This window comes from Heterocephalus glaber, unplaced genomic scaffold (assembly GCF_053883595.1).
Source record: "Heterocephalus glaber isolate CG9 unplaced genomic scaffold, H.glaber_assembly_v1.0 deba00001610, whole genome shotgun sequence".
In the NCBI taxonomy this organism is placed as follows: domain Eukaryota; kingdom Metazoa; phylum Chordata; class Mammalia; order Rodentia; family Bathyergidae; genus Heterocephalus; species Heterocephalus glaber.
Window position 1 is genome coordinate 5,694,317 of NW_028258381.1, and position 26,808 is coordinate 5,721,124.

Below are 26,808 nucleotides of genomic sequence, written 5' to 3' on the forward strand. Positions count from 1 at the left end.
GTCCACCAAAGTCAGCCGCCACCTGAAGATCAAAGTTACTATCAACAGTAAAATAGTCGATGAAAATTTAAACCAAGACATTTGATGTCCTGGTTAAAATATCTGCAGTAATGTTCTAATTCTACAGGAGGTAGATGCGCCAAAGTTGTTGATATTTACCTGCAGCTGTATTTTATGTTTTCAGAGAAATACTGAACATTGGCTGCATTATGAACAGTAGAGTTTAATGGACAGCTCAGCTACAGAAATAGGGAGAGGGTGCTAGCCAGTCAGTGTCCACGTCTTCTCCACAGGCAGCTTGGACTTTGGGGCGGGAAGTGAAACACTGTTCGTTTTCCTGTGTAACAATTGGCCCTGCTGTCACAGGCACATTTGACCAGTCACTGCAGAAGACCAGAAGCCCAGGGAAGAGGATTTTGGGATTTTTTGGTTCTGCAAAAGAAAAAAAATGTCTTCTGGGAAATCTGACTAATTTTTAGTTTAGTTTTTAAGACTAGCTAAAAGCAATACATTTCCACAAGACTACCCAAGCAATCAAGTTTATACTGTATTCTTTATATTTTAAATTATCGCCAGGTATTAAATATCAATTTACAATGAAGATGTCCGTTTTTGTTCTTTTATCAAAGGGAAATGTGTAGCTTTAATTCTATCCAGTAGGAAGGAAACTGGGAAAATAAGAAAGGATTCCAAATGGCCCATGCAAATATCACATTTTTCAGATGGGAATCTCCAAAGTGGGCCAGAAGTCTCTGAAACTAATGGAGTTTCTCTAATATGGTTTTAAACAAGTACAAATACATGGCCTTAAGGTTCAGAATCTAACACAGGCCTGACAATCAAGTCCTGTTTCTGGAAGAGAGCCCTGAAATCCACTCAATTTCCAGTAACAATGTTTTTACAGATCAATTTAATAATGATGGGTTTCAGTTTCCTTCATATTTTTGTTTTTAAGATAAAAATACTAGTTTTAGCATAAAAGCATGAGTCAGAGGAAGAAGGAGCTCTCAAAAGAGAGGACAAATACAACTATTAGTTTTTAAGGTATTTCAGTTGTCGAAATATTGCTTTTAACTATTTTGGGGCTGCCATGTAGCCCCTCAGTTCTAGAGCTTCCCTGGCAGTTCTCATTTCTCACTGGAGAGGATTTTCTCCTAGCATCGAGTCCTGGTTGTACTGCTTAGTCTTCTGGACAACTGTTGGAAGGCTCATCAGTGTACCTCGACACAATTATGTCCTCCATCTTTTACTTGGGGATGAAAAATTACAGGCTGTATTCAGTGGGGAAAATTCTTAGGAAGCATAAGTGTGAAGCCCATGTCTCTAATTCAGACAATCAATTTGCTTACACTGGAAGTTTCAATTTACTATTCCCCAGAGCACATCCTGGCCTTGACCCCTCTTCTTGAAGATGCCCAGGTATACACATGTATCCACACACACACACACGTACACACACTTACACATGCACATGCACATACACATGAATGCATGCACAGTTTGTTAACTCATGATATTTTACCTGTCTTTACATACCTTTCAGTTTACCTTACATTTTAGGAGTAAGAATAGCACTCAGATGCCCAGGAAACCCCCTTGGCACAGGCCAATGGCTGTGTATCAGGGAACAGGGAGTTACATTCTCACAGGTGAAGTGGGTGCAGGCCGACAAGCCTGGACACAAGGACATTCTGCTCACAGACACAAGGGCATCAGTGCCTCTGTCCAAGGCCAGGAGTGACGTAGTGCATCAAGGCAAGTACCACGGTCATGACCACAAACTTAGTGAGAATTACCCTGAAGCGAGGTAGGCATGTCCACATAGACTTTCCTTTGGATATGTGGTGATGGAGTCCCAAAGTGGGTGGCAGTCCAGGGGACAGAATGTGGACAGGGGCAGGGTCACATCCACATGCTGACCCTCCCTCCATAAGCACATGTAGCCCTGGACCTTGAGTTTCTCTGACCACAATGTCCCATTGACATCCCTTCGGGAGAGGATTCTGTTTCCCTGAGCCCCAGAATCTGTGGGATTGGTAAGATTTTACAGACAAAAGTCAGTACGGTTTGTCCCCCCACCCCCGGAAGATACAGTAAGACTGACTTTTCTTAGCCCTTCATAAATTTCACAGGTAGCATCAAAGGAAGAGCTGATTGGTGGAGTGTTCAGACATGCTCCAAAGTGAGCTCTTTCCAGGACAGTGAGCTGGAGCTTCAATTGGTGTTGAGACCAACTTGTGGAAACCCAAATTCTGTTGCTTTTCCACCTTACTTTGTGCCAGGTCCTGTGTAGTTTGCACAGTTCGGAGAGAATTGCTTTGTGGGTGAGATGAAAACCTGAAAGTGAGTAACAGGTTTCCAGAACCAAAGCAAGTCTTCCTGTTTAGAAAATAAGGCTCCAAATAGGCTGAGTACCTTCATCATGGAAACCACTGCAGGGAGATTAGAGGCTGTGACAGTCCTACATTTAAAATTATATCAATTTTATATATTAATATGAACATGTTAATATAATAAATCCTAGTTAGTTAAACTTAGCTTTGGACAAATAAGTTGATAGCACAGAGATAGTTTTTTTATTTTATTATTATTATTTTTCAAAAGTATATAAATCCTGGTTTTCCCATTTAAGTGATAGCTAAGAAATCTATTTCAGCTAACATGCATTTCATCAGACCTGTCTAGCTCTGAACTGTCTTCAGTGTCCTCTGACAAGAAGAGCCAAGAGGTCCCCTAGGAAACACCAAGTCCGATGCCCTGGGGTCTCCCTTTCCATAAGCCTTGCTTTGTTCATATCCTGGCTTCAGCACTTTAAGATGTTACGGGTGTGGAATCATCCCACAGCCATTGGAACCATCCTGAATTAAAGTTGTGTCTCTGTTTCCACTGTAAACCTCATTGTTTTCTTGGTTTGAAATGAGTCCAGGCATATTGGTCTAAGTCTTGGCAAATTCGTCAAATAGTTATAACAGATGTTGAGAAGTTCCTCCTCCTGAGTGCTCTAAGTGAATGTATTCTTCAGGAAGTGGCAGAGCCCCTGGTGAGGAGCCAGCAGCTTAGAAGGTGGGGACAGGCTGTGCCACACCTATATAAAATGCTAACCCAATTAGCATGTAAACAAAAACAGCTGCTCTGTCTCCTCTCCCAGTCCCAGTTTTTTGAATTCAAATTTTCCCTGGACTTTAATCAACACTTAACTAAGGCAAAGAGCTCGTTCACATCTCTGTGGATAAAGGAGTACATGTTGAACATGTTTTCTTCTATTCAAAATCTTGCTCACAGAAATGGGAGAAGCTAACAAATATACTGGAAATTCACTCCCCATGTTCCTGAAGAAAATGTCTCTTTGATTTACTGACTACCTTGAAACTTAAGTGATGTCCTGGGGTGGGGAACAATAGCACTTAGAGCAGACAAAAGTGGAGAAGTGTAGTTTCCCTTATACTGATGTTTTACAATTCTTTCCCCAAAAGAAGGGTGAGCCAGGCTGGAGGGACATGAGTCCAGTCCTGGGTAACTGCAGGAGGGCAGGAAAGCCCAAGGTGCCCTGTTATGCATGAATGGGAAGGGGAGGGTTCTGTGACTCCCATGAATCCTGTTTTGGAAAAGCCAGGCTGCCTACTGATGCACAGCAGGTTACCAGTGGATCCTGGCCACTACCTGCAAGCTCTTAGGGCAGGATCCAGGTGACCTTGGCAGCCATACTCCTCCCCGAGTGACATTCTTTCCCCCACCCTGTGGCTCACCCAAAGCCTGCGCCTCTGAGAGCCAGCCGCCTGTGTCTCCCTCTCCTTCTCTGGCTCCTTACTCCTAAAACACTTTGGAAGTCTCTGAAAATCCTCTCTGTTCCCTCCACAGATCTCCAGCTTCTCTTCTTCCTGTAATTAAAGTCTTTCTTTTTTCCCTATAATTAAAAGTGTGAATTTCAAGATAATTTTTCAAATTATCCTTTCCTTGGCATTTTGGATTTATTTAATTAGTCCTATAGCCATGGAATGCGTATGTTGTTGGCAACTAATTTTTTCTTCAACATTTAACGGGCAAATTTGGGGTTTAGGGAGCTAGTTTAGGAAAGCAATTACCTTTAGCTCCTATTTCTAGATAATTCCATCTGAAAGAACCATGTCTGATGGCACAAATGTCTGTAACTTGTAGTGTCCAGGACAGTAGCTGTTGCCACATGCAGACAGAAGGGCTAGAAACAGAGAGAGAGTGAAGCCAGGAGCACAATCTTACATGACATCTGATTTTAATCTTTGCACATACCCATCCAGCTGACAGGTTTCTGCTTGGGACTGGGCAGCTCTGGAAGAGATGATGCCCACGCTGCAACAGTCTTGGGTAATCTGCAGACAGGTGACTCCTGACCAGCCCTGGAGTGCAAAGGTGGCCCTCATGTCTGTGCACAGACCAGGGAGGGTTTTTGCCTGGTGGCACCTGGAGCAGGGTGCAGGCATGGTTGGGAGGTGTGGGTGACAGACTGCAGAGGCGCGTTCCTGACCCAGGGCTTCTCTTGCTCCCCACCTATCTCCCGATGGGCTGTGTGTTTGGGCGCCAGCGATAGTACTGGGCAGTGGGCGGCAGTGGCAGCCACTGCTCCATGTCAGAGCTCGGGAAGAGAATTCCCTTGAACAGATTCCATGCCCTGGCTATCGCACAGCATAAACATGGGCTGTCAAAAAAATTCCAAGAATCTCCCTGCATATGTGAACCAAGGTAAGAGGGGAAGGAACCACTTCCACTGTGAGGCCTCCTGCTCCTCCAACCCAGAAGACCCCAGGAGGACAGGACAGCCATGAGGCTGCATAGTAGGGTGGTAGCAGACCCTGTAGCCCTCTTCTGCACATCTTGCCCCAGTTTCCTCTCTAGGGTGGGCAGGCTGAATGTGGTCACCTGGAGCCCGTGTGCTGGGAGAGGACCAGCCTGGCTCTATGAGATGAGTCATACTGGAGCAGGGACAGGTGGCCCTGTGAGCTTCTCCCATCTGTGACTGAGCCGCTGGCCTCAGCCCCAACAGCATTCCACCCCAAAGGCACAACCTCTGTGCTTGTCCCTGGCTGTGAGCTACAGGCTTTCAGCCCTTTTTACCATGCAGACAGGGCTGAAATGTCCTTCCTCAGATTTCTTCCACCTGGAGGTGATAGGGCAGATTGTCTGACGGTGATGGTGTGGTTGTTCTTACTGCCTCATCCTCACAAAGGGAGACAGATGTTCTCATGTGTCTACACCCTGGGAACACCCATCCTCAGACCCCAAGGCGAGGCCTCCCAAGGAGCCAGTCTTGCCCAGTGTCTTGTCAGAAAGCCTGTGAAAGCGGAATGTGGTGGTGCACACGTGTAATCCCAGCACTTGGAGAGGCTGAGGCAGGAGGATTGCAAGTTGAATCGTAACCTGAGCAACTTAGTGACTCAGACATTGTTTCAAAAAAATTTTAAAAAAGGCTTAGGAACATAGCTCAGTGCAAAGCCCCTGGTTCAACTCTAGAACTGCAAAAAAGAAAGAAAGAAAAGCTTTGCGTGAATGACCTCTCATTAGCAGCTGGGCATCTTAGTAGCTCCAGGAAACTTAGGGTCGCATTTGTCCTGGAGATAAACAGGCATGTGCACATGGATGGTTAGGATGGAGGCCATGCCTGGAACAGAACAGAGTCTCCTGGATTGGGACTGACATTCTCTGACCTTTATTCATGGATCAGAGAACCCACTGCCCTTGCAGACAGCCGTACTGTACCTCTAAAAAATAAAAATAGGAGTGAACATGTGTAAGACTTCACAGCTACCACACCTCCCTCTCCCGGAGTGGTTTCTCTTCCCCCACTCAGTGGAGGCAAAGCAGCCTTACTGAGCACCTTGGATATGGTTTCCGACAATGATCTGTCTTTCTGCTTCCGTTTTTAATCCGTACTTGTGGCTCTAGGGGAAATGACTTCACTGTGCAACAGGATCTCACTGAGGTTTGGCAGAGAAGCAAAGCATGTCTCAGCTTTCGTTCCACTTTCCAGGTTATGCTAATATTCTCTAACATGTATTTTAGTGTAATTTGTTCTAAATGCTTTGAAATGAGCAGAAACCATTAGAAAAAAACTCGGCTGGATGCCCTTGAAGTGTCATCTCATGCACTGTCTCAGGAAAGTCAGGACAGCACAGGAAATGATGGCCATCTGTTGGTTGGTTAAGCTGGTCCAGAAAGTACTGACGCCAACAGGGAATGTATGAATTATGTGGTATAAGAAATAGAGCTTTTTCTTAAACAGAAGAGGTTGGTCACTGGGGCTGTGGGTGCCATGGTTGGATCTACATATCCAGCAGCTCTGTGGCCTTTTCCTCCAAGCCCTTTGGTCACAGGGTCAGTGGCACTGCTTAGCTGGCCTCAGAGCACCTTTTCTGAGGCATTGCTGGGATCCTGCTTTTGCATGACCTTTCGCTGCACATGGAAACTCAGGGCTGCCCACTGGGTCTGCAGAGCAGAAGGCCCTGGGCTGGGGACAGGAGCCTGTATGGTGCACTAAGGCAGGCTATTTTAGCACCCGCACACTTGGAGGCTGAGGGAACACCCTTCAGTTCCTCCTGTGTGCTTTTTTGAAAAGTTGGTTTATGCCACTGTTTTCAAACCCTTCTCATTTAACCTCTCTAACTTAGTCATCGGAGATCACTCTTCAGGCAGGATGTGTGACTTTCATGTCACTAAATGTCAGAGTCCACCAATCTTTGGTGTGTATCAGCCAGAGAGACCTGTGAGCTCCTCATGACAGAAGATGGAGCCACAGGGTTTGGAACTCAGGTTGCTTTTCTCCAACACAGTTCCTACAGAGAATTACACATCTGTATTACCTCCTACAGCTTAATTTCATTTTTTATGTAAACACAACATGTTTACTTATTCTCATTGTTTATATTTTTATGTGAATAGTCTTTTAACTAACTCATGTCAAGTCGTCCTATAATTTTCCATTGAAAGCCCTTGAGGTGCTTCACATTTCATTGCTGCTAAGAAGCCCTGGAGTGGACCCAAAGGAGGGTCCTGCACTTCCAGCCCCTGCACTGGGTCCACCTTCTTCTTTGCAAAGTGGGTGGGTGATGGTGCTGGGTGCAGATGTTCTTATCCACTCCTGCAGGAAAGCTCTGGCGCAAGGCCTGCTCTGTCCCATGGCCCTCAAAAAGGAAAGCTGTGAGCTGGAGCAGTGGGATGAGCAGAGTCTAAAGGGAGGTGTATAAAATGGGAAAAGAGGCAAGAGAAGGGAGATCAGAAGTAGGCAAGAAAGCAAGTCCATGGCATCACTGCGTTTTCCGTTTGAAAGTCTGCACGCCTCCTGTTTGCCTATGGAGTGGCCCCAGTTCCTCCTGATCTATCATCCTGTGGCCTGGGGTTTCTGCTGTATTCCAACTCCTACACCACCTTCCCCAAATGTGTTTTCCTGCCTCTTTTGTTCACTCTCATAATTCCACGGGGACCCCACAAAGTACATTAACATAGCTCTTTAGGCAGAAAACATTTACTGGGCACCACACTGGGGACACTGAGGCACTCAGTCTCTCCCCTAGTGGAGCTCCTCCAGGGCTCTGATAGTTGATTGCATGTTCATTGAGTGTCCTTCCATGTCCCACACCTGTGTGATTTCACAAACCACAATCTGGGGAACACAGGAACTGCGAATATTTCTTTCTTTTTACTGGGATCTTGGATAAGAAACTGATTCTGGGCTGTGGCTGAACACCAAAGACACTGCCCACGGCCCAGTGATCACTATGATCAGAAGGAACCAAGCCCTCAGGGAGACTGGGACCTGCCTGTTGACTCAAAGTCAGCTCTGATTCAGGACTGCACAGGGCTGTCTGATCTGCCTGGTGAAGACAAATCTTCCCAACCCATGAGAGTCGTGAAGGAAGATTGACATCATCTGCATGATAACTTCTTAGAAAGATTTAGGAATAACAAAGTTCTTACTGAATCTGAAATATACATAAATCTGGAACAATTAAGAGCCCAAGAGTTTTCTTGAATTATCTTCAAGGGGTGCTATCAAGAAGCAAAGATATCAATTTCATCACTGAAATTAATATTGGTGCGAAGACAGGGAAGGAAAATAAATGAGAGAAATGTTTTGGGAAAGAAGAGGAGACTTGCAGAGTGAGAAGTATAGCCGGCCATGGGTCTTCACCATCAGTGGGATGGGCTCCTGCAGCTCACCTGTGGACAGAGGTAGAGGAAGAAATGGGATTCTAGGAAACACCAGGCTCTGGTACTGATACCTAGTGCATGTCTAAGAACACATTATGAGAGGTTTTATGTCCACTAAAACAAGCAATAAAAGCAGCATGTAAAGGAAAAGAAAAATAGCTGTGGCCTTTGTGTGTGCTGTTCGCCCTGCAGGATCCCCTCCCTGAGAGCTCCGCAACGTTGTTTGGGTCCCCACTGCATCTGTGTTCATAGGGGCCCCATTGGGAGGTGGAAATTCTCTCTGTGTTTGTTCAAAGAGAAGTCACCCTCCAGCCCCTGCCTCACCCTTTCTGCCTGTCTCCAAGCATCTGGACCAACCACCTGGTTGCCAGTGACTGGCTCCAGCTACTAGGGACAGGACCAGGTTTCTGGTTTTCCTTCAGGAATCTTCTTTCATCTTCTGAGAACCCATTGCAAACTTTCTTTTCTTGACTTTCTGGCTCCCTTTTTATTTTATGCTCCTAATTCTCTTTGGAAATGATCATGAACAGAGGGCTTCTTAGTGCCCACGTGGTAGACTCAAAATTCTGATGAGCCTGAAAAAGTGTACCAGAGGAGCTACACTATGTACCCAGATGGCAGGGAGGCAGGGGTGTCTGCATGGGAGGGATTTTTGCAAATTACATCTCCATATCTCTTCCAAACATTTTCTCAAGTACCATCTCATTTTATTTCAACAATAATTTTGTGAAATGGGCATTGTTGCTATCATCTCCAGTTTTAAAATGAAGAACCAGAGCTCATAGGGCTCAATGAGGTCCAGGAATATAGCTAATAGCCCCTCCAAAGTCCAGGCCACCTCCTTTGACTCAGAGTCTTTTGTGTCACTGCACTCTCAGCAAAGGACCTTCTGCCCATCAGCTGGTCCGTGGCTTTCCTCTGCCCTTCTCAGTTTGCTCTTGGTTCCTTCAGGTTCTGACATGCACAGCACAAAGGCTGGCTTGCTCCTGGAGATGAGTGTGCTTGCTGCAGGCCATTTGGTCTGATGGCTTAACCTCCTGTGCTTCACTTACCTTAGATAAGAAGATGGGGACCTATGCTGCCGTCTTCATGGAGACCACTTCTTCCCGGGGACAGTATCTGGCTTTGTCAGAGGGTGGTACACTTGTCGGGAAGCAGATTCCCAGCAAGCACAGGTGCACATGTGTTACACTTCATTTCAGTTCTCTGGCATGATTCTGGCAGGTAGAACAGGTTGTCATTACTCTCATCTTACTGATGAGCGACAATCTTGGAGACTGTGGAAGTGAAAGCAGCAGAACCTACACTGACTCTCAGTCCATTCCTTCGGAGCTCAGCAAGCTTGTGACTGCTGGCTTGCTAATGACCTGCCTAAGATCAGAGGTCACCAGAATCCTTAGCTGACCTGGGGTCAGCATACACAAACATTGCTCTTTGTCTAAGTTTGTTAAAAAGGAATTTTGTTAATCAGCTTTCCTTTGCTATGACAGAATACCTGAGAAAATCAACTTACAGTAAGGAGATGTTGTGTTGACTCAGTTTCTGAGGTTTCAGACCATTATTGCTTGTCCCTGGGACTTTGGGGGAGTATGTGGAGGAGGGGGCTGCTCAACTCCTGGCAGCCAAGAAGTGACAAGGAGTGGTGGCAGAGCTGGAGTCCCAATGTCCCTGCTAAGAAAAAGATTCCACTAATCTTAATTCTTCCCCCCAGGCCCACCTGCCAAAGGTCTCACCACCTTCCAGTAGTGCCACTCTGGGAACCAAGCCTCAGACACATGGCCTTTGGGGATATTCGAGATGCCCACTGTGACTGGATCCGGAAACCATGCTGACTGTGGGCTGGTTCTGTATAGAGAGCGTCCACTGGCATCATCTGGTTGTTGTAGCAGTGGGAGTATGTGATCTGGTATTTTCCCATTGGAGGAAGGAGACACCATTGCTGCCCTTTTCTGTTCCCATTTTATGTTTGCACACAGGAGCTCCCCAGGTCCTCAGAGACCCCTGGCTTACAAATCTGCAGGCCACCCACCAGCGTGCCATATATCAGGCCTCTTGAACATGGGTCTTTCTTCTGTCTCTTGCTGCTGTTGAATTTCCAAGCCTTAGCTGAATTAATTTTCCTGCTGGGATTCTTGCTCTTCCCCTCCTCATTCAGCCTTCTCTGTTTTTTTTTCCCCTCCTGGACCCTGGGTCCAGTCCTTCCCAGCACTCACCCAGGATGTGGCCCTGACCAGTGCATTGCTGTTCACTGCCCTGGGGACTCCAGGCTGGGCGAGCATAGGGCCTCTCCCTGGAGTCCAGAGTGCACCTTTTGCAGATAGTGGCCACTTGGTGAGCAGTAGAGGAGTGCATTGCAAGCTGGTCCTCACTTGGAAAGATGAGACTTATTCTTAATGAACACATGGGACAGAGGAGGCAAAGGCAAAAGCAAAGGCTAAGGTGTTTTTAACACACGCAGAATGGTTGAAACTCTGCCACTGGAGGAGAGGGGAACAAGTGGAGGAGGACTTGGTAGTCTCTGGGGAAACTTCCTGAGGCTGTGTTGTGCTGCAGTGTTTAAGGTTGGAATCTCAGCTCCAAAAAGCAGTTCTCATATTTGGGTCACAGGTTTTCCTGACACCCTGGAAAATCTGGGTTTTCCAAGGGAGAGGAGAGGCATGTTCTCTTAGAAAGTCATAGACTCTACCCGGTTACTCATTACCCACATTCTCAGAGCTGCCCAGTGAGCTGCCTTCCCTCCACACTCAGTCCTCAGTGTCCTTTCTCACAAGCTTCCTCCCTCCTGGGGCCTCTTCTCTGGCAGGTGTCTGCTTTTGTGGTCCTTGCAGCTAGGGATGTGTGTCTCAATGGTGAGACTGACCCGACTTTTCCCCATTTTCTTGTACTGTGTGATCAGGAAAGTCTCCAATCACTGTTTAAACCTGTTTCTCTACTGGTTTGAGTTTGTTTTAAACTCTTTCTTTTGGCTTAAACCCAGGTATTCATTATGAAAAGTGTAGGCTGTTTTTGATCCATTGTGTTGGACCCACCTTCTTCCAGCACACGGCTGCTGATACCCACAGAGCCTCCTCCTGTGCCCTCTGTGATCCCCACACCTGCTCCCCTCGCACCTGTGCAAACAGTAATGGGCAGGGCCAGTGAGAAGAACTAGAGACCCTTGTCATGCAAAGTTTTTTTTTTTTTCTTAACATAAAAGTTGCTCAAGGTCCAATTGACTTCATTCTACATTTGGAAAAATGCTTTCTTTTTTCCTTTTGCAGCACTAGGGATTGTACCCAGGGCCTTTGCACCAAGCTACATCTCTCAATCTTTTTATTTTTATTCTTTAAATTTTTGAAACAGTCTCACTAAATAATTAAGTTGTCAAGACTGTGTCTGAACTTTTGATTCTCAAGACTCAGCTGGGATTACAGGTGTGCACCATCAAGCCCTGCTGGCAAAGTGCTTCCTATCTTGAACCAGTTTGAAGGCCTACAATAAAGTTCTCTTAATAAATTTTAATCTATAGAATAAGAATGCTTTATTTTCCTTGGTAGGCTCTGTTTTTAAAGGCTATTACTTAGTTTTAAAAGCCTATCTTCCTCCATGCCCTGCCTCCCTTGAAATTCAATTTCTATTAAAAGTGGGGAGGGAGAGACACAGTGCATGAATCATGTGTTCTCCTATTTCTGAGAGTGAAATCTTCCTTTCTTAGTTCCACACCAGATCCTTGTCAAATTCCAGATGTATGAATGCTCGTGTCTGTTAGTGACAATACAGATATAGTCTCTCCTCCTTTGAGGCAGCAATGATGACATTCTCTTATCTGCCTCCTCCACAGGCTCTCAGGAAAAACAGGTAGCCCAGCATTAAACATGCACTCATCAGGCCGAGTGACCCGGTCTTCATCTCTAGCAGAAGAGCCACCCAGGGCAGGTTCCCATGCTGGCCAATGTCAGGATATGGATGGTGCTGCCCCTGCTTCTTGCTCCCTCTCTCTGTATGGTGGTGCTGCACTGGCCCTGCTGTGGGGTTGGTAGGGGGAGGTTTACCGAAATTCTCCAGTGCTGTGCAGTTAGGAGTAACACAGACTTGACAGTTTTGTGAGATGGGGATGAGCTTTCTGAGGTGCCAGGCAGAAGGGCCTCTGCCTCCCTGCACTACTCCTGCCTCCCAGCAGGCCATGTAAGAAATGGCATTGAGACTCTTCAGTGTCAGGATGCAGGTGAATGTATTTATATAAGCTTGCTCTGCCCATGAAAACAAACACTGCCCTACCAAGTCAGGCATGGTGGTGCACAGTTGCAATACCAGCACTCTAGGACGCTGAGACACAAGACTCAAAAGTTCAAGTCCTGTAAAGAAAAAAGAAAAGAAAAGAAAAAAAAGGTCTGTGGATGTAGTCAGGGCAAAGTCTGTGGGTTCAGTCCCCAGCACCACAAAACCTCACCAAAACCAACCTCAAAACAAAAACACCACCAAAAAAATCAAACAAACAAACAAACAACCCCCCCCCCCCCAGTGTTTGCAAACCCCTGAACAGACAACAATCTATTTTCTCTGGATTCTGACTGAAAGGGACATGATCGTTTTAACAGGTAAATGAATCTCAGGAAAAATGAAAACATGCTGATTTGCAATCTCTTTGCTGTGGGCATTCTTCCACACAAGGGCCTGTCATCTTCTCTTGGCTCAGCCCCCTCACTCCTCAGAATTCTGGGAAGTGGCCGAAGGAGCAGTGGCCTGATCCCCTGAAGGGCGGGGTCACCAAACCCAGCACACTGTCTGCCCTTCCCTGGGTGGGAGCTCTGAGGACCTCGCTGGGCTCCTAGTAAGGGGTGTGTCCCCAGGGGCCCTTCTGTCCCTTCAGTGTCTTTGATTCTAGTGTCAGATCTGGTAATCCTGGACCTTCAGACCCCCTAGGGGTGGTAATCTTTTGGTAATCTTTCAAGGGTGGCAACATCCTGAGTTTGAGAAATTGTCTATCATCTTTTACAGATGGAGGAACAAGGTGATGGTGCCCAAAGAATTGGCTAGGCCCCTATTCTACTTTTTCTGTAGCTCAGACTAGAAGAGGTGATAATTGATTTTATCAGAGTTCTCTGTCTTCATTAGAAATACACACATTGCCAGAAAATCCTGCTCAAACACATGAGATATGCCAGAGGCCCATGGCTTACTGGAAAATACCCATGGCTCTGCACTGTCTTCTTTCCTTCATTGTTTTCTTTAATACATTGCTCCTGCTCTGAATCTCAGAAGAGACCTTTCAGGGGTGGGTGATGTCCCATGGGCCTGCACTCAGTCTTGTGTTCCCTGTGTTATCTGGGAGTCACTGTCATGTTTGTTGCATTGTCTGGTGTGATGCAGGAACAGGCAGGATAAGGTCTGGGGTGTGCAGGTCCACAAGAGAGGTGAGGAGGGTACAGAGGATGCTGGGTCATTGCCCAAAGAAGATAGTTGAGGACTGGGTCTGATCTGAGACTTTGCTGGGAGTCACAGTGAACTCTGAATCTGCGTCTCAAAGACACAGAGAAGCCTGACTTTCCATGAAAGCCCAGCCCTACCAAAGGGCACCAAGGGCACCTACACAGGTTCCTGCAGGGAGGCTCCCAGGGCTGAGACTGATTTTGAGGACCTGGGCAGGGGCATGGCCTCCAAGCCCTGTCCTCAGCATCCTATTGTTTGACACTGTAGGAGAAGGGGAGAAGTGTGAGTCTGAAACTTATGTCCTAGAAATGTAGCACCTGCTGCTGGGCCTGGACGCACTCACTGACTCAGCAAGCATTTGTTTAAGAGCAATCATTTGGTCCACACAAGCACACTTGTGGGTTCTGAGACTGCAGGTGAAATTGTGTATTGCCGTATAAAAGGGAAGGCTACCCTTCCAATCCCAACAGTGTTCCTGATATGTTCCTGATATGTTCCTGATATCTGGAGCTTCCAGAAGAAAGAAACCACATGTCCAGTGTTGAAGAGGATCAGCAAATGGATTTAAAAATCAAAGAAAACCAGACTACGGGGTCAAATAGGAGCCAAGCGTGGCTCTTTACAGAGAAGAAGAGCTGAAGGTGCCGTTTGGTATCAGACATCAAATGTGGATTTAAGGAATTGTTGAGGGTTTTTACAAGAGACAATGGCTTAGCATTTTTAAAAGAGACTCACATGGTCTTTTTCCCAGTGGTGAGCACTAAATACCACTATTCTTTGTACCTTACATTTCCTGCTGCTCTGCAGTTTTTTAAATTTGTCTGACTTCATCTTTTTTTGTCCCCCAAGTTTTTGAGAGTTGATCAAGACAAAGACAGAGATTGCAGCTTGGACTGTGCGGGCTCTCCTCAGAAACCTCTCTGTGCATCAGATGGAAGGACCTTTTTGTCCCGCTGCGAATTCCAGCGTGCCAAGTGCAAAGATCCTCGGTTAGAAATTGCTTACAGAGGAAACTGCAAAGGTGAGCTCTGGTTTGATTATCCATGCAAATACGGGTGGGACAAAAGTCATGCACCTCTAGTTTACTTTCACAAGTTAAAGGTGAAGAACAATTTCTATGAACTTCAAAGCATTCATTTAAAAATTGTTTAATTTTTCTTTTAAAATGTTTTGTGTTGTGGTGAAACAAATTTATCCAACTATTTCACAGCTTTCCCCAAGGTCCTCTAAAATCATTCTTACTAAAGTTTTCTATGTTTTTTTCCCAGTTCTTCATTTTTCTCTTTACTGAATGCTCAGTAGCAACTGTGATGTTTTCAGTGATTTTTTTGCTGCAAAGTTTACCCTTGCAATTTTCAATTTTTCTATATAAGAATCAGATTCAGAGTGAACACCTGATGCCCAGAGCAAAATAAGGAAAGGCTTCCCACACTAAGAAAGGGTTTGACTCAGCAAAAGGTGTTGGTGCTTCAAATATAAATAGAATCATTTCACAACAGCTCTACCTTCTTTCCCTTATTCTCTTGGAAACACCACCACAGAGACTAAAACTGCCTTTGGGATGATTTTCTGCCTCAGCTAGCTTTTTGCCCAACAATCCTATTAGCTGAACAAAATGACAACCACACCAACTGCCAGCAGAGCACAATATCTCAACGCAAGACTGACCAGGTTGTGAGTCCATGGGCTCTTCCTTTCACAGTGCAATACACCCTAGCCTTGCACAGATTTGGGTTATTCTTTCTGATAGTCAAGATACAATTATGCACACTCTTTACCCATGAGAGTGTTCCCTGCTGATAAGATTAAAAAACATGCCTAACTATTTAGAGTTAGGCTTCCTCAGAGACGCAGCTGGAGCCTCTCTGGAGCCTGGCCTTCACGCAGTGACAAACCTTTCCTTGTGCGTGTGTCTGAATTCAGTGTCATGTCTGAAGATGCCTAGTTTGAAGCCCAAACTTCATTTTAACACACACGTGTTGCTTTGCCTATGACTAATGGCTACACATTATGAAGGATTCTTTCTGCTACCATGGTTTGTTCAAAGTCAAGTCTTTTAGGGCACACAGCACTTAAGTCTACAGGATGGCCTGAGGGAGCCCCAGGAAGACTGTTCCATACCAGAGGGTGTAGGAGAGGATGGTAGGTGGAGTGTTATTGCTTACATGGCTGCCCTTTCTAAAACCTCACCACAGGAAGGTGTGATTCTTGTATGCTGAGAGAGTTGAGAAGATCCCAGGTGGAACCCCTTCTGAGGTCCTCCAAGGAGCAATGGGTGGGGCTGGGAGAGAAGGAGGCCCGGACTGTAGAAGGCTAGGGTGTGAGCTTCTGCAGCCTGTTTCTGCCTTGTGGGAAATGGCAGCTGTAGGAAGTTGTGGACAGGAGACAATGGATGCCTCAGACTTTGAAGATGGAGTCCAGGGATTATTGGAGAAAACCCAGGGGTCTCCTGGCTCTGGAGGGGAAGTCTCACACCAGCCTCTTTTGTCCAATTTTGGAGGTGGTTCCTCTATACCTCTGGCTTGGGCTCCAGATCTTGGCCCAGTTATGGATACCTTTTTGATGGGGGAGGGGGGTGAATTAAACACTGTTGTACTTTGCAGTAGTGTCTTTGTTACTTTACTCGCATTTTTATCTAGCCTAGTTTCTCCGGAAAATTCCCTTGGTTAGAATTGTATTCACTTCACTGGAGATGTACCATAAACTTGTGACCCCCCCAAAATAATATAGGGCAGAAGTAGGTAAACATGAGATTTAGTCCCCAAAGTAGGTTTGACTTAAGTCAGAAGGATTATAAAAAGAACACAGCAGAGATACCCGAAGATTCAGAGTTCCATTTAACCCAGGGCAGCAAGGGCAACCTGGTCTACAGACAAAATGTTAGACAAGCTTTGCCTTCCAAACACAGCAGGGATCACATACCTCTGAGGCTCTAGATTTGGGGTGCACAGCTGGCTTTGAGAGGGTCTGTTTCAGCTCTCATCTGTGCCTGTGCCGAGTCAACCTTTCCCCCACCTGGAGAGGGCTTCTGTCCTACTCTGGGGTCTCCTTGGCCTGCATTCTGGCTCATGATGGGAAGAAGGTCTTACTTTGGGGTGGGCTCCTTCACACAGGCTGGGTACACTGTCAGGTGTTTCCAGCCAGACCCCTGAAGCCCAGTACTTAATGTCCACTACCCAGCTTGGGCAAGATGGAAATGGGGGTGACACTGGCTTGTAGATGAAACCCAGGTGCCTGGCCCAACTGGAAGCGGGGGTTGTACCACAGATTCTACAGATGACCCAGGTAGGAACTTGCCTTATTGCAGTTACAAGAGGCAAGAATTAAGTGTCTTCTACCTCCCTATAAGTGACACAAGTTCCACTTGCTCTTTCTTCACCTATTCCTGGTGCCGAAGTTGGCAGCATACTGAGCGTTCCTTTGGCAGATAGGCTGCTACTGCTGACTTCAGCATTTTCAGGGCATTTCCACATATTTGGCGGGTGACAGTTCTGTGGGCATGTGTCTTTTAGATGTACTGGTTTGGAAATAAGAATTAAAATATTTTAGTCCATATTTAATTAAATAAGATTAAAATGTTTCATACATTTCATATTATGAGCTAACCATTGACCTTGAAGAGAATTGCAGTGGTTTAAACTGATGGATTTTTCTCATATTTTTATAGAAATTTGTGGAGTTTGTGTTTTCTGAACTCAGCAAACACATTAATATTTTTTCTTTTGATCTGAGAATAGTGGGCTTGCCTTTCTTTTAAACAAAACCTCTGGCATTGACTAAAAGAGCCAGAAAAAAAGTTATGTGCCAGGGGAACTTGGACTATTTTGAGATTTCTGGGAGCAAAAATCATAACAAAAGCTACTTCCTTGGAGATTCCTGAGACCAAGAGCTCTGCCTTGGACCCCTCAGTGTGGGCTCAGATACAGAACGCTTCCTGGTCCCAGTCACTGTCCTTGGCAGTGCACTGCCCCTTGGCACTGTGACGGTGCTGCGATGCTCAAGTGCCCTGGCAGTCTCTGTCGGCAAGTGAGCTCTTGGTGCAGGAAAGACCGCAAGGCAGGGTGCCCACCCTGACCACTGCCAGGCTCCTGTGGCCTCAGGGGGAGGGAAAGGACTGTTCTTGGCATAACCATTAGGATCAGGACCCTGCTCTTTCTCTAGGCAAACCCTCAGGGACATGGAAGCAGCATTCACTCTGACCACAGTGTCATTGTTGTCACAGAGAACATTGGCTTGAGGACGCAGAGCCACAGTGTGATAGCAGCCTCTCTGAGGTGAACGGTCTACCCTGCCTCTTGTCTCCAGAGCAAAGAGCTAGGTCAGACCAGCCTGAGAATTCTTCTGGTTTGAAGGAAGCCAGACACAAAGGCCATTGTGTGACTCTATGGATATAAAATGTCCAGAATGGCAAGTCCATAGTTCAGAAAGTGGAGACATCATTCTAGGAGTTGGGGCCAGTACGAGGTGGCTCCTTGCTGGACATGCGGCTTCTTTTACAGTGATGGGATGTCCTGGAGAAGACATATGGTGACAGCAGTGATGTCGCACAGTGCTGAGAGTATACTGAATGCCATGAATGGCACATGTCAAAATGCTTAAAATGTTAGATTTCATGTTCTATGGAGTTATACCATAATAAACATTATTTTGTTTATGTTCTGAGGATTTCAGAGCAAACAATGAGGAAGAAAGTGTCCAGAATAAAATCCTCAGAAGTTCCTGAACACAGGGGATCTGCTTAATTTTTAATTTAATACAATAAGCACAAAGAGTGAAAATGTAATAATATGAGTGTATCACCTATAAATATTCAAGAAGAGAACATTGAACATTTCTGCTCTATTTCTTAAAATGTGACTGAGAAATTAGAAGGTTTAGAAAAATAATGTTGAGGCTGTGTATACTACTTGGATTCCTTTAGTCCAAGGTGTGTGTATGTTACACACCTCATTATTTAAAGTGAGATTAAGAACCCAGCAGAGACATTGAGGGTTTTCAGTGGGGATTTGTCCTGGTTAGTGCTTCTCAGTCTGCTCATCTGGTGGCTCTTGCCCAGACCTGTTAGCAGTGAGGCCCTTGTGCAGATTTAACACCAAATATCCGCAGTGGGAAATGGCACAGAGGTGGCCTGAGCTAACCCGGGTTGCTCACGAGGTAACGACAGACTTGTTATGAGGGGTGATTTCCACAGACCCCAGAATTTTGTGGTGCCGTCTTCATTTCTCCTATGACTAGTCAGCAATACAGTGGAGGTGAACTTGGAATTTAATATCCTGTTAAACACAGGAGCTGCAGGTTTGAGAACCATCTAACCAGTGGCAAATGTGAAGTCTTTAAAAGAAGTCTGAGCCAGGAATGGAGCCCACAAGTTGTTTGGAAAATTTATGCTTTTTTGGCATGTTCTATGATAGTTCAAATATGAAGAATAATTTATGGCTCTGTCTCTCCCCGGGTTGAGACCTTGCAAGCTGCAGCTCAGATCACTTTTCCTTTTGGACAGTCAAACCACAGGGTGGACTTAGAAACGGGGCAAGCTCAGCACAGCACTGACTTCTAAGTGAACACAGACTGCATCAAAACCACTGAGCGCTGCTGAGTGCTGGCTGCCCGCCTGAGTCAGGATGGACGCAAGCCCTGAGCCGCATAGAAGCTGGTGACTCTGGTGCCATTAGAGCCCTGGGTGACTCTGGATGAAGCTAGGGGTCTCTTGACCAATGGCAGGAGTAACACAGAGCTGCTGAGCCTAGCAGGGGACCAGGGTGGCATTTCCTCCTCACCAGCTGATTTTAATCACCAGGCAGTGAGGTGTTGCCGTCTGAAGATGAGCATAGGTGACATGTGTAGAGGCATCTCTCAGAGACCTGAACACTGGTCAGCTGGATGAGGAAGCACAAAGAACATGGGGACAGCTGCTCCTGTCAAGTTCTAAAACTCAAAGGAGCTGTGTTGCACCTTGATGTACTCTGGAGGGAGGCAAGGAGCAGTGAATGGATCCTCCTGACAGCAGAGAGCTCAGCATTGGGTCACGTCATACCCCACCTTGCACCCTTGCTGGGTCAGTGGGCTACGCACCTGTGACTCTTGGGTGTCAGATGTGGCCTGAGTCCAGTTCTGATCACACAGATGGGAGGCAGCTGCACTCTTGGCATCACTGACTCTTGTGATTTCCTGCGTAGCATGACAGCATCCTACCCTGCAAAATTATACCACCATGATGCAGTGAGCTAACCTGCACACATGGCCATTGGGGCAGAGTGGGAGTCCTACTAAGGGTAGTAGCCCCTTTTATCCACTTGATTATCAGGTTTTCCAAGTGAAGTTGGAAGAGGTGTGAGCTTCATATGGACTTTGGGATTTTGGGAACTAAGGTACAGAACAAAGAGAAGGTTTATGTTTTCCATTCCAAGGCTGTGACTGGGGTGAAAGGCCCCTACCCCATGAGGTGTCCCCTCATCCCTTCCTGGTCAGTTCCATATGCACTGAATTTATCTCTGTCCCTGGACCTACCCTGTTACATCTGGGCAAAGTCCCGGCCTGTTATAGAGCACCCTGTGAGTGTGGCCCTCCTTCCCAGGAGCAGGGTCCAGTTGCTTCCCACAGACACCCTGGAAAGCTTCTCTGAGCTTCCATCTCCCTCCTGCTCTTGTCCAGAGAGCCATCTGCTCTTCTGCCTCCACGTGGGGTGGCGGGCACTAGGCCTGCTGAGGAGCTCCTGCCAACCTGGGTGGTCCTTTGTCTTTGACCCTCATTGCATAACCTCCTTCCCCATTCTCCCTGTAGATGTGTCCAGGTGTGTGGCTGAGAGGAAGTACACCCAGGAGCAGGCCCGGAAGGAGCTGCAGCAGGTGTTCATCCCAGAGTGCAACGAGGATGGTACCTACAGCCAGGTGACTGTGGGACCCCTGTACAGTGAATGAGGGGGAAGTGGTCCACCCTAGGGAAAAGTGAGGTTCCAATGAAGTAGATGTGTTAGTGAGCACCTCTGTGCCTCCGTTGGTGGAAACATCTGTGAACTTGCACAGGGCAGGATGCTTAGGAGGCTCACCAGACCATGCCAATTGGATCGGTGCTAAGAATTTAATTTTGGTTTAATTTCCATTGTGGGGAGCTTGTGCCAAGAGCCATAGCATCAGTGTAGCATGAGGCCCTGGTTTGGCCCAGCCTGTTGGGATTAGGGTTGGGAGCTGGCCAAACCAGGCTATGCTGTGCCTGTGGTCAAGCTGTTAGTCAAAGGGAATGTTGGGAACAACCCAAGTCCTGTTAGGGGAGTGGCGGTACTGCTGTTCCTTATGGGGTTATCCTGAACATGCAGTGTTTGTGTGGTTTGGGTGGAACGACAAGCGTGATCCCCATCAGGGAGGTGACAGTGTGGGCTTCAGTCTCTTGCTGTAATCGCTTGGCCTTTGAGAGATGAGAAAGGAGAGGAGCAGTGCTGGGGAGCCAAGGGAAGCCCTCTGCTGAGGTTATCTCAGGAGGGCCCAGAGACCACAGGAAGGGTGCCGTGGAAGGACACCCCGCTGGCCACTAGAGGCCTGTCTCTGCTCCTGGACTCTGCCAGGGGCTGATGAGCATCACAGAGTGAGTCTGTGGGTTCCTGCAGGCCTCAGCGTCCTTGTCCTTGTGCGTGAGATGAGGGCCAGGCTCTATCTGGAGGCAGTGGTGGTCAGTCAGGCTCTGACAGCACATGTTGCCCCTTCTCCCCAGGGATATGATGAAAGGCAGCACAGCCTTCCTCGGCACCCACAGGCCCCAGAGAGGCTCTGGTTCCAGGCCTCTGTGAAGTGCCACCACATGGGTGTGTGTCCAGGGAGCTCACCGTGTTCTCTCTCCACAGGTGCAATGTCACAGCTACACGGGGTACTGCTGGTGTGTCACGCCCAGCGGAAGGCCAGTGAGCGGCACCGCGGTAGCCCACAAGACTCCCCGCTGCCCAGGTAGGTCAGACCAGACTTGGCTCTGCAGAGACTGCTTTGTTGTTTTTGGACATGATCTTACCTATGTTTGCTCATAATTCTAAAGGGAACTCAGTTTGAATGGAACCGAGTAATCCTGGGAATGAGACAGAGTCAATAGAGAAAGCCCAAAGTGGTATTAAAAGCTGTTTCTAAGGGAGAAAAGCAAGGATATGTGTTTATTATATATGCATGCATAAAATAGAGAAGAACTCATTAAACCAAAACAAATAAAATATACATGCATACATGCATACATACATGTATACATATACACACATATATATACCTATGTGCGCATAGGGCAGGGGAGAAGTCATTAAAGGAGGACAGTTTGAATCACGGAAAGTTATGAGTCAGGAATCTCTAATTTTTAAAAATAATCACAAAGACTATGGTCACCAATGGAAATGACCCAATGTTTGTTTTGGCCAAAAAAGTGAAATTTTCTGGTTTTGTATATATATTTTTTCAAAGAGAAAGTGGATCATTCTTCACAGGTCAGTTTCCAGAGGGTTTATTTATGTTATGTTATTACTCATAACAGGGCTTGATGTAGTGAAAAATAATAAAACTGGCAGGATAATAATCTATAAAATGGTCTTTTTCCATTAATATTCTACCAAAAGGGCTATAAATGATTCTGATCCTTTTTATTGGAAAATGATCTGCAGTCTCTGCAGTCTGGGCTTGATTCCTTTGCTGGGAGGACCTATCAGACCTGTGAAGAAATATCACGATCCAGCTACCAAAATTTCTAGATTATATACATGAAAACAGGCAAGACTATCATATAATGAAATAAAGTACAAAACATTGCCCCCAATTATTCATATAAAGAATTGAAACATGCATTTAGGGTTCAATAGTTTAGACTGTTTAGGGCAAGGGCCTTTTCTAATGGGCAATCTGCTCCTTATATGGACACCTGCAAGCAGCCTGGGAGCCAGGGCACCGGTTAGGACTCACAACCACAGAGGGCCTCATGAGCAGGATGACACCCGTAATTAGCAGTAACACAAACCTTGGGTTCCAAAGCGACTGTTCATCGTTTAACAGACATGTGGTGTGCATTCTGTGGAATTAAAATACATCCACTTTTTCAAAACTCTTTTGCCATCCAAGTTCTTTTTAAAAAGTGTTGAAAAAAATATGCTCAGTCAGCTAACATTTAGATTTAATAGTTCTTTTCCAAACTCATGGAGGACATGAAAGAAAGAAAAAAGTTAGGACTACTGGGTTTGTCCCCTGTCTCAGTCCCTGCTTGGAAAGGCCTTTTCACCTGCTATTTCCTTCATGTGCATAGGCACCATTGACAGGAGGCTTCTGGGGCAGGCTCGTGAGTTCACAAAGGAGAAAGTGGCCAGAGTCACTACTCCTGTGATCCTTAGTGATACTGTCTGAAAAACTAAGTAGTGCATGAAAGGCCTTTCTTAGAAAACCATTGCAAACTTGGTTGAATTTTGTACAACAGCCAAATGATGCTGTTTCTGTAATCAAATCACTGGGCTGTTCACTCACATTTATTTTCTACCCTGGGGTCAGTAACATCTGACTGCCTGGAGATGCTCCATTTTCACTGTTCACACTGATTTTTTGGTCCAAAAGATGGATTAGAAAAGAGAAAGTATTGTCTTTTTGCTTCGATGTCTGGTATTCAGTGTATGGGAACTGCAAAGTGGCTCAGGTGAAAAGGCAGTGTAATTGGAAAGGTTCTCCTGCAGGCTTGTATGCCTGAGGCAGGTGCTAGTTCTCACACACACAGCTGGTTGGCACTGCCAATATGCTCTGTGACTTACACAGATCTACAAGGGAGCTCTTTAATTCCTGCTGTGTACCATTCCCGTGTTCTGTGAGCATGTGGGCGAGAAAACATGGCACTAACCCTTCTGGAAACTATATAGTTGTGGAGAGGAGTTTGCAATTCTAGGGAGATCACCGGGAGGGGCCAGTCTACCTACCTTCCTTCACATGCACATCAAGACTTTATAGTCGATTTCTGCATTGTGTAATTCAACTTCTTCCCACATATTGATCTTGCCCTCCAAAATAAGGCAGAAAAGCAGTTGTAGGATGTCAATTTGCATGAGATTATGATGAATAATGGGGTCACACAAACACCAGGGAGCCCACTCTGGACATATCTCAGCCCCACACTGAGCAATCAGCTGACACACAGTAGGGCTAATATGCATTATCTACCATCTGGAAAATGGGGATCATTTTCATCAAGCTCATTAATGCATTCACTGCGGGGCTGTAATTCTTATGTCTTGTTGCTGGGCAGCTTTGAATCACTGGTGCTGCATGCGTAACTGTCCCATTGGGTGGCATGGGACAGTCTCATGCAGTGGAGCAGGCTGCCAGATGGGCAGTCATGCATGTAACACTGGTGGTTCAAGCTGGCAGGAATATGTTAAAGCTGGGTAAACTTCATTACTCAGTAAATATCTTTTGTTCTCAAGGTCACACCAAGCTTATCATATAAGTAAACCATAAAATGTGAAAATCAGAAGATTAGGTTAAAAATGAGCAATAGATAGCAACTGTCAGGGTGTGTGTGTGTGTGTGTGTGTGTGTGTGTGTGTATTAGAAACACACATTTTGAGGTGAGCCACATGGGGTTTGGGAAGACCCCATTTATCGGTCAGGCTCTGGAGACAGAGGAGGCCCCAGCTCTCAAATCCCTTCACCTTCTCAGTTTTCCCAAGAAGACCCTTAAAAGGGAATAGAGTTCTTCACTGCACAATTATGGATTGCAATACATTAATACAAAATACCTAAATTCCTAGAAATCAATAACAAAAATGAGATAATAAAGCAAAGAAAAGGTCACAACTCTTGGACAGGTAACATTTTCTAAAGGAGGAAATCCTAATAACCAGTGAAGGGAGGAGAAGGTACCTAAAATTGTTAATATATGCAAATTCAAATCACACTGAGATTCTCCTATAAACCCACCAATGAGCGGAAATGAAGAGGGCTGATTCTGCGACACAACCATAGGCCACCATGGACTGGCACCGGCCCAACAGTCACCCACCACGTTGCGTATGGGGAACTCAGGACTCAGCTCTCCAATCTGGAAGTGAGCCCTGGACAGACAGATGCATTGCACTCACCAGCAGCCAGGGAGTGTGAACGTGCATGGACCCTAACACTGGGGACTGATCTCCCTTGTCTTCTGCAGCTGGGGACTCAGAGGGCTTTGGGAGAAGACAAAATCTGGGAACATCCAATCCAGCCTCTGCGTTCCTTTTTGACACTGTGCTCTCTGGATTTTGCATTATTTAAAAGTGGATGGTTCCAAGACCATAGCCACTGGCTTTACTGGTTGATAATGTGATATACCCTTTTCTTCTAGTGCTCCTATAGAACATCCACACTTTGACTTCCTTCCCAAGCTTTGCCTACTGTGAATTCACTGGTTTATTCATGAAGTACTGGCCAGCAGGGTCTGGGCAAGGCCCCCACAGTCTAGTGAGACACTTGATGGACACAGATCCATCCCAGCAGGCTAGATGAGATATGGACAGGCACCCCAGATGGCACAGGGAGCCATCCACTCAGGCCAGCAACACCCAGAGTGTTACTGAGAGCAGATAGTTCCCACCAAAAAGACAGTTTGCCAGGCATAGGGAGGGCAGGGCAGCATTTACTCCTAAGAGCCACAGACCCTGACTCTCATGTTGCTTATTCCATCAGGCAGAGAAGAGGTGAGTGAGGACGAAAGGGGCTTCTGAGAGCATCCCTTGGGGGAGGGAGCAAATAATGTGCTATTTAGGACCCAAAAGCCTCTCTTTGAGCTACATCCAAGTACACTTTATGTCTCCCTCTGCCTAGAGCAGGTGTTTCTTGCTTCTGGTTTGAGATTTCTGTGCTCAGAGAGTGCTGGTGACTTAGACCTGTTGTTGGGTCTGGGATGGGTTTATGCTTAGAGGTTTTCTCTTGGCACCAGAAATGTTCAGCGAAGATGTCACAAATGTTAGGACTTCCATTACATTTCCTCCATGTCTTTTAGACACTTCTGCTCACAGTGGGCTTCTATTTGTTCTGTGGACATTTTCTTTTCATTCCTTCCCTCCCTCACTCCCCTCCTCTCTTCCCTCACAAATTTAAAGACTAACACAGCTGGAGGCGGGACCTGACCTTAAAACAAAGGGCTTGTTTCCAAGGGCAGATTTTTTTGTAGCTGGTCTAGTCTCTATAATTTGGAGTCAGCTTCAGGTTTTAAATCTTATCTCTCTGCTCTAACTGTGCACCTGGGCCATGAGCTTACTCCTATCCTGAGTACAAAGTGGTTTAGGTATTGTAAACTGAACCTACATGCGTGACTTTTTAATATGACAGTGTCCAAAAAATCTTCCTATGCAGTCCCATCCAAGTTATGTCTTTGAAGTAGGTTACAGATTTCGAGTTACAGGAAAACAGACACAGAGCATCTTGAGCTCTCACCCAGCCCTGCCTCATCAACAGAGGACAGCACTGGCCCTGTGCGATCAGGGAAGGGCATTGCCATAGTATATGGAGAGATCTCCCCTCACAGCTGAGAACAGGAGATCATGATTGGCCTGTCTCTATTTCCTATCAAGATTCACAGTATCCAAATTCATGCTTTGCCTTTCGTGATGGAGGAATGCAGTGCTCCTGCAGGGCTGAGCAAGTGAATGTTCCTTCCTAGCAGTCCTTCACTTCCTGTCTTGCTCTCACAGTGTCTCCTCATCCCACGGCCGTGCCTCCTCCAGAGAGGAGGCCCAGTAACAAATGCAGACTACAGAGAACCTTGGATTACACTGAGTGATTTTTCAATAAATTATTGACTTTAGTGTAACTGCAATTCTTGTGTTCTCCTACAATGCCTAAAGTATTGGGTCCTAGCTGACATGATGAAACTCTATATTTTAGGAGAATTTTAAATGATTTCTGAAAAATTTCACTTCATAAGGAGAAGCCTCCTGGATTTTTCATTCCTCACTAGAGAATGGCTCCTGCAGTAAGTTAAGGATCCCACATAGCTGGGGAACTTAAAAAGAAATATCTAGCATTCAAGACAATTAAATTTCTAAAAAGTGAAATCAATCAGCCAGTTGGGGTTGGTCTCTGACATCCCTGGAGTATTCCTTACAAGATCACTAACATGCAAATGTGAAATTGCTTCACTCCAATTGGAAAGGATCAGAGGAAACTTTCTTTTAAAATACTTTTTCTCATAATGAACTTTTCCTTAGGTCTAACAGTTCTCTTCCTGAAAATTAATAGTTATTAAAAT

The 26,808-nt window shown here is 46.0% G+C and overlaps 1 protein-coding gene across 3 annotated transcripts in view; it reads left to right on the top strand.

Annotated features, from left to right (window-relative positions):
• The window catches only part of Smoc2 (SPARC related modular calcium binding 2), a 148,051-nt gene that overhangs the window by 40,579 nt on the left and 80,664 nt on the right, over positions 1-26,808 (top strand). For all 3 annotated transcript variants that reach the window (XM_004868837.3, XM_004868836.3, XM_087196010.1), the window contains exons 2-4: positions 14,437-14,608; positions 20,368-20,474; positions 21,422-21,521. In XM_004868837.3, coding sequence (XP_004868894.2) covers positions 14,437-14,608; positions 20,368-20,474; positions 21,422-21,521 — 379 coding nt within the window. The remainder of the gene's footprint in view (positions 1-14,436; positions 14,609-20,367; positions 20,475-21,421; positions 21,522-26,808) is intronic.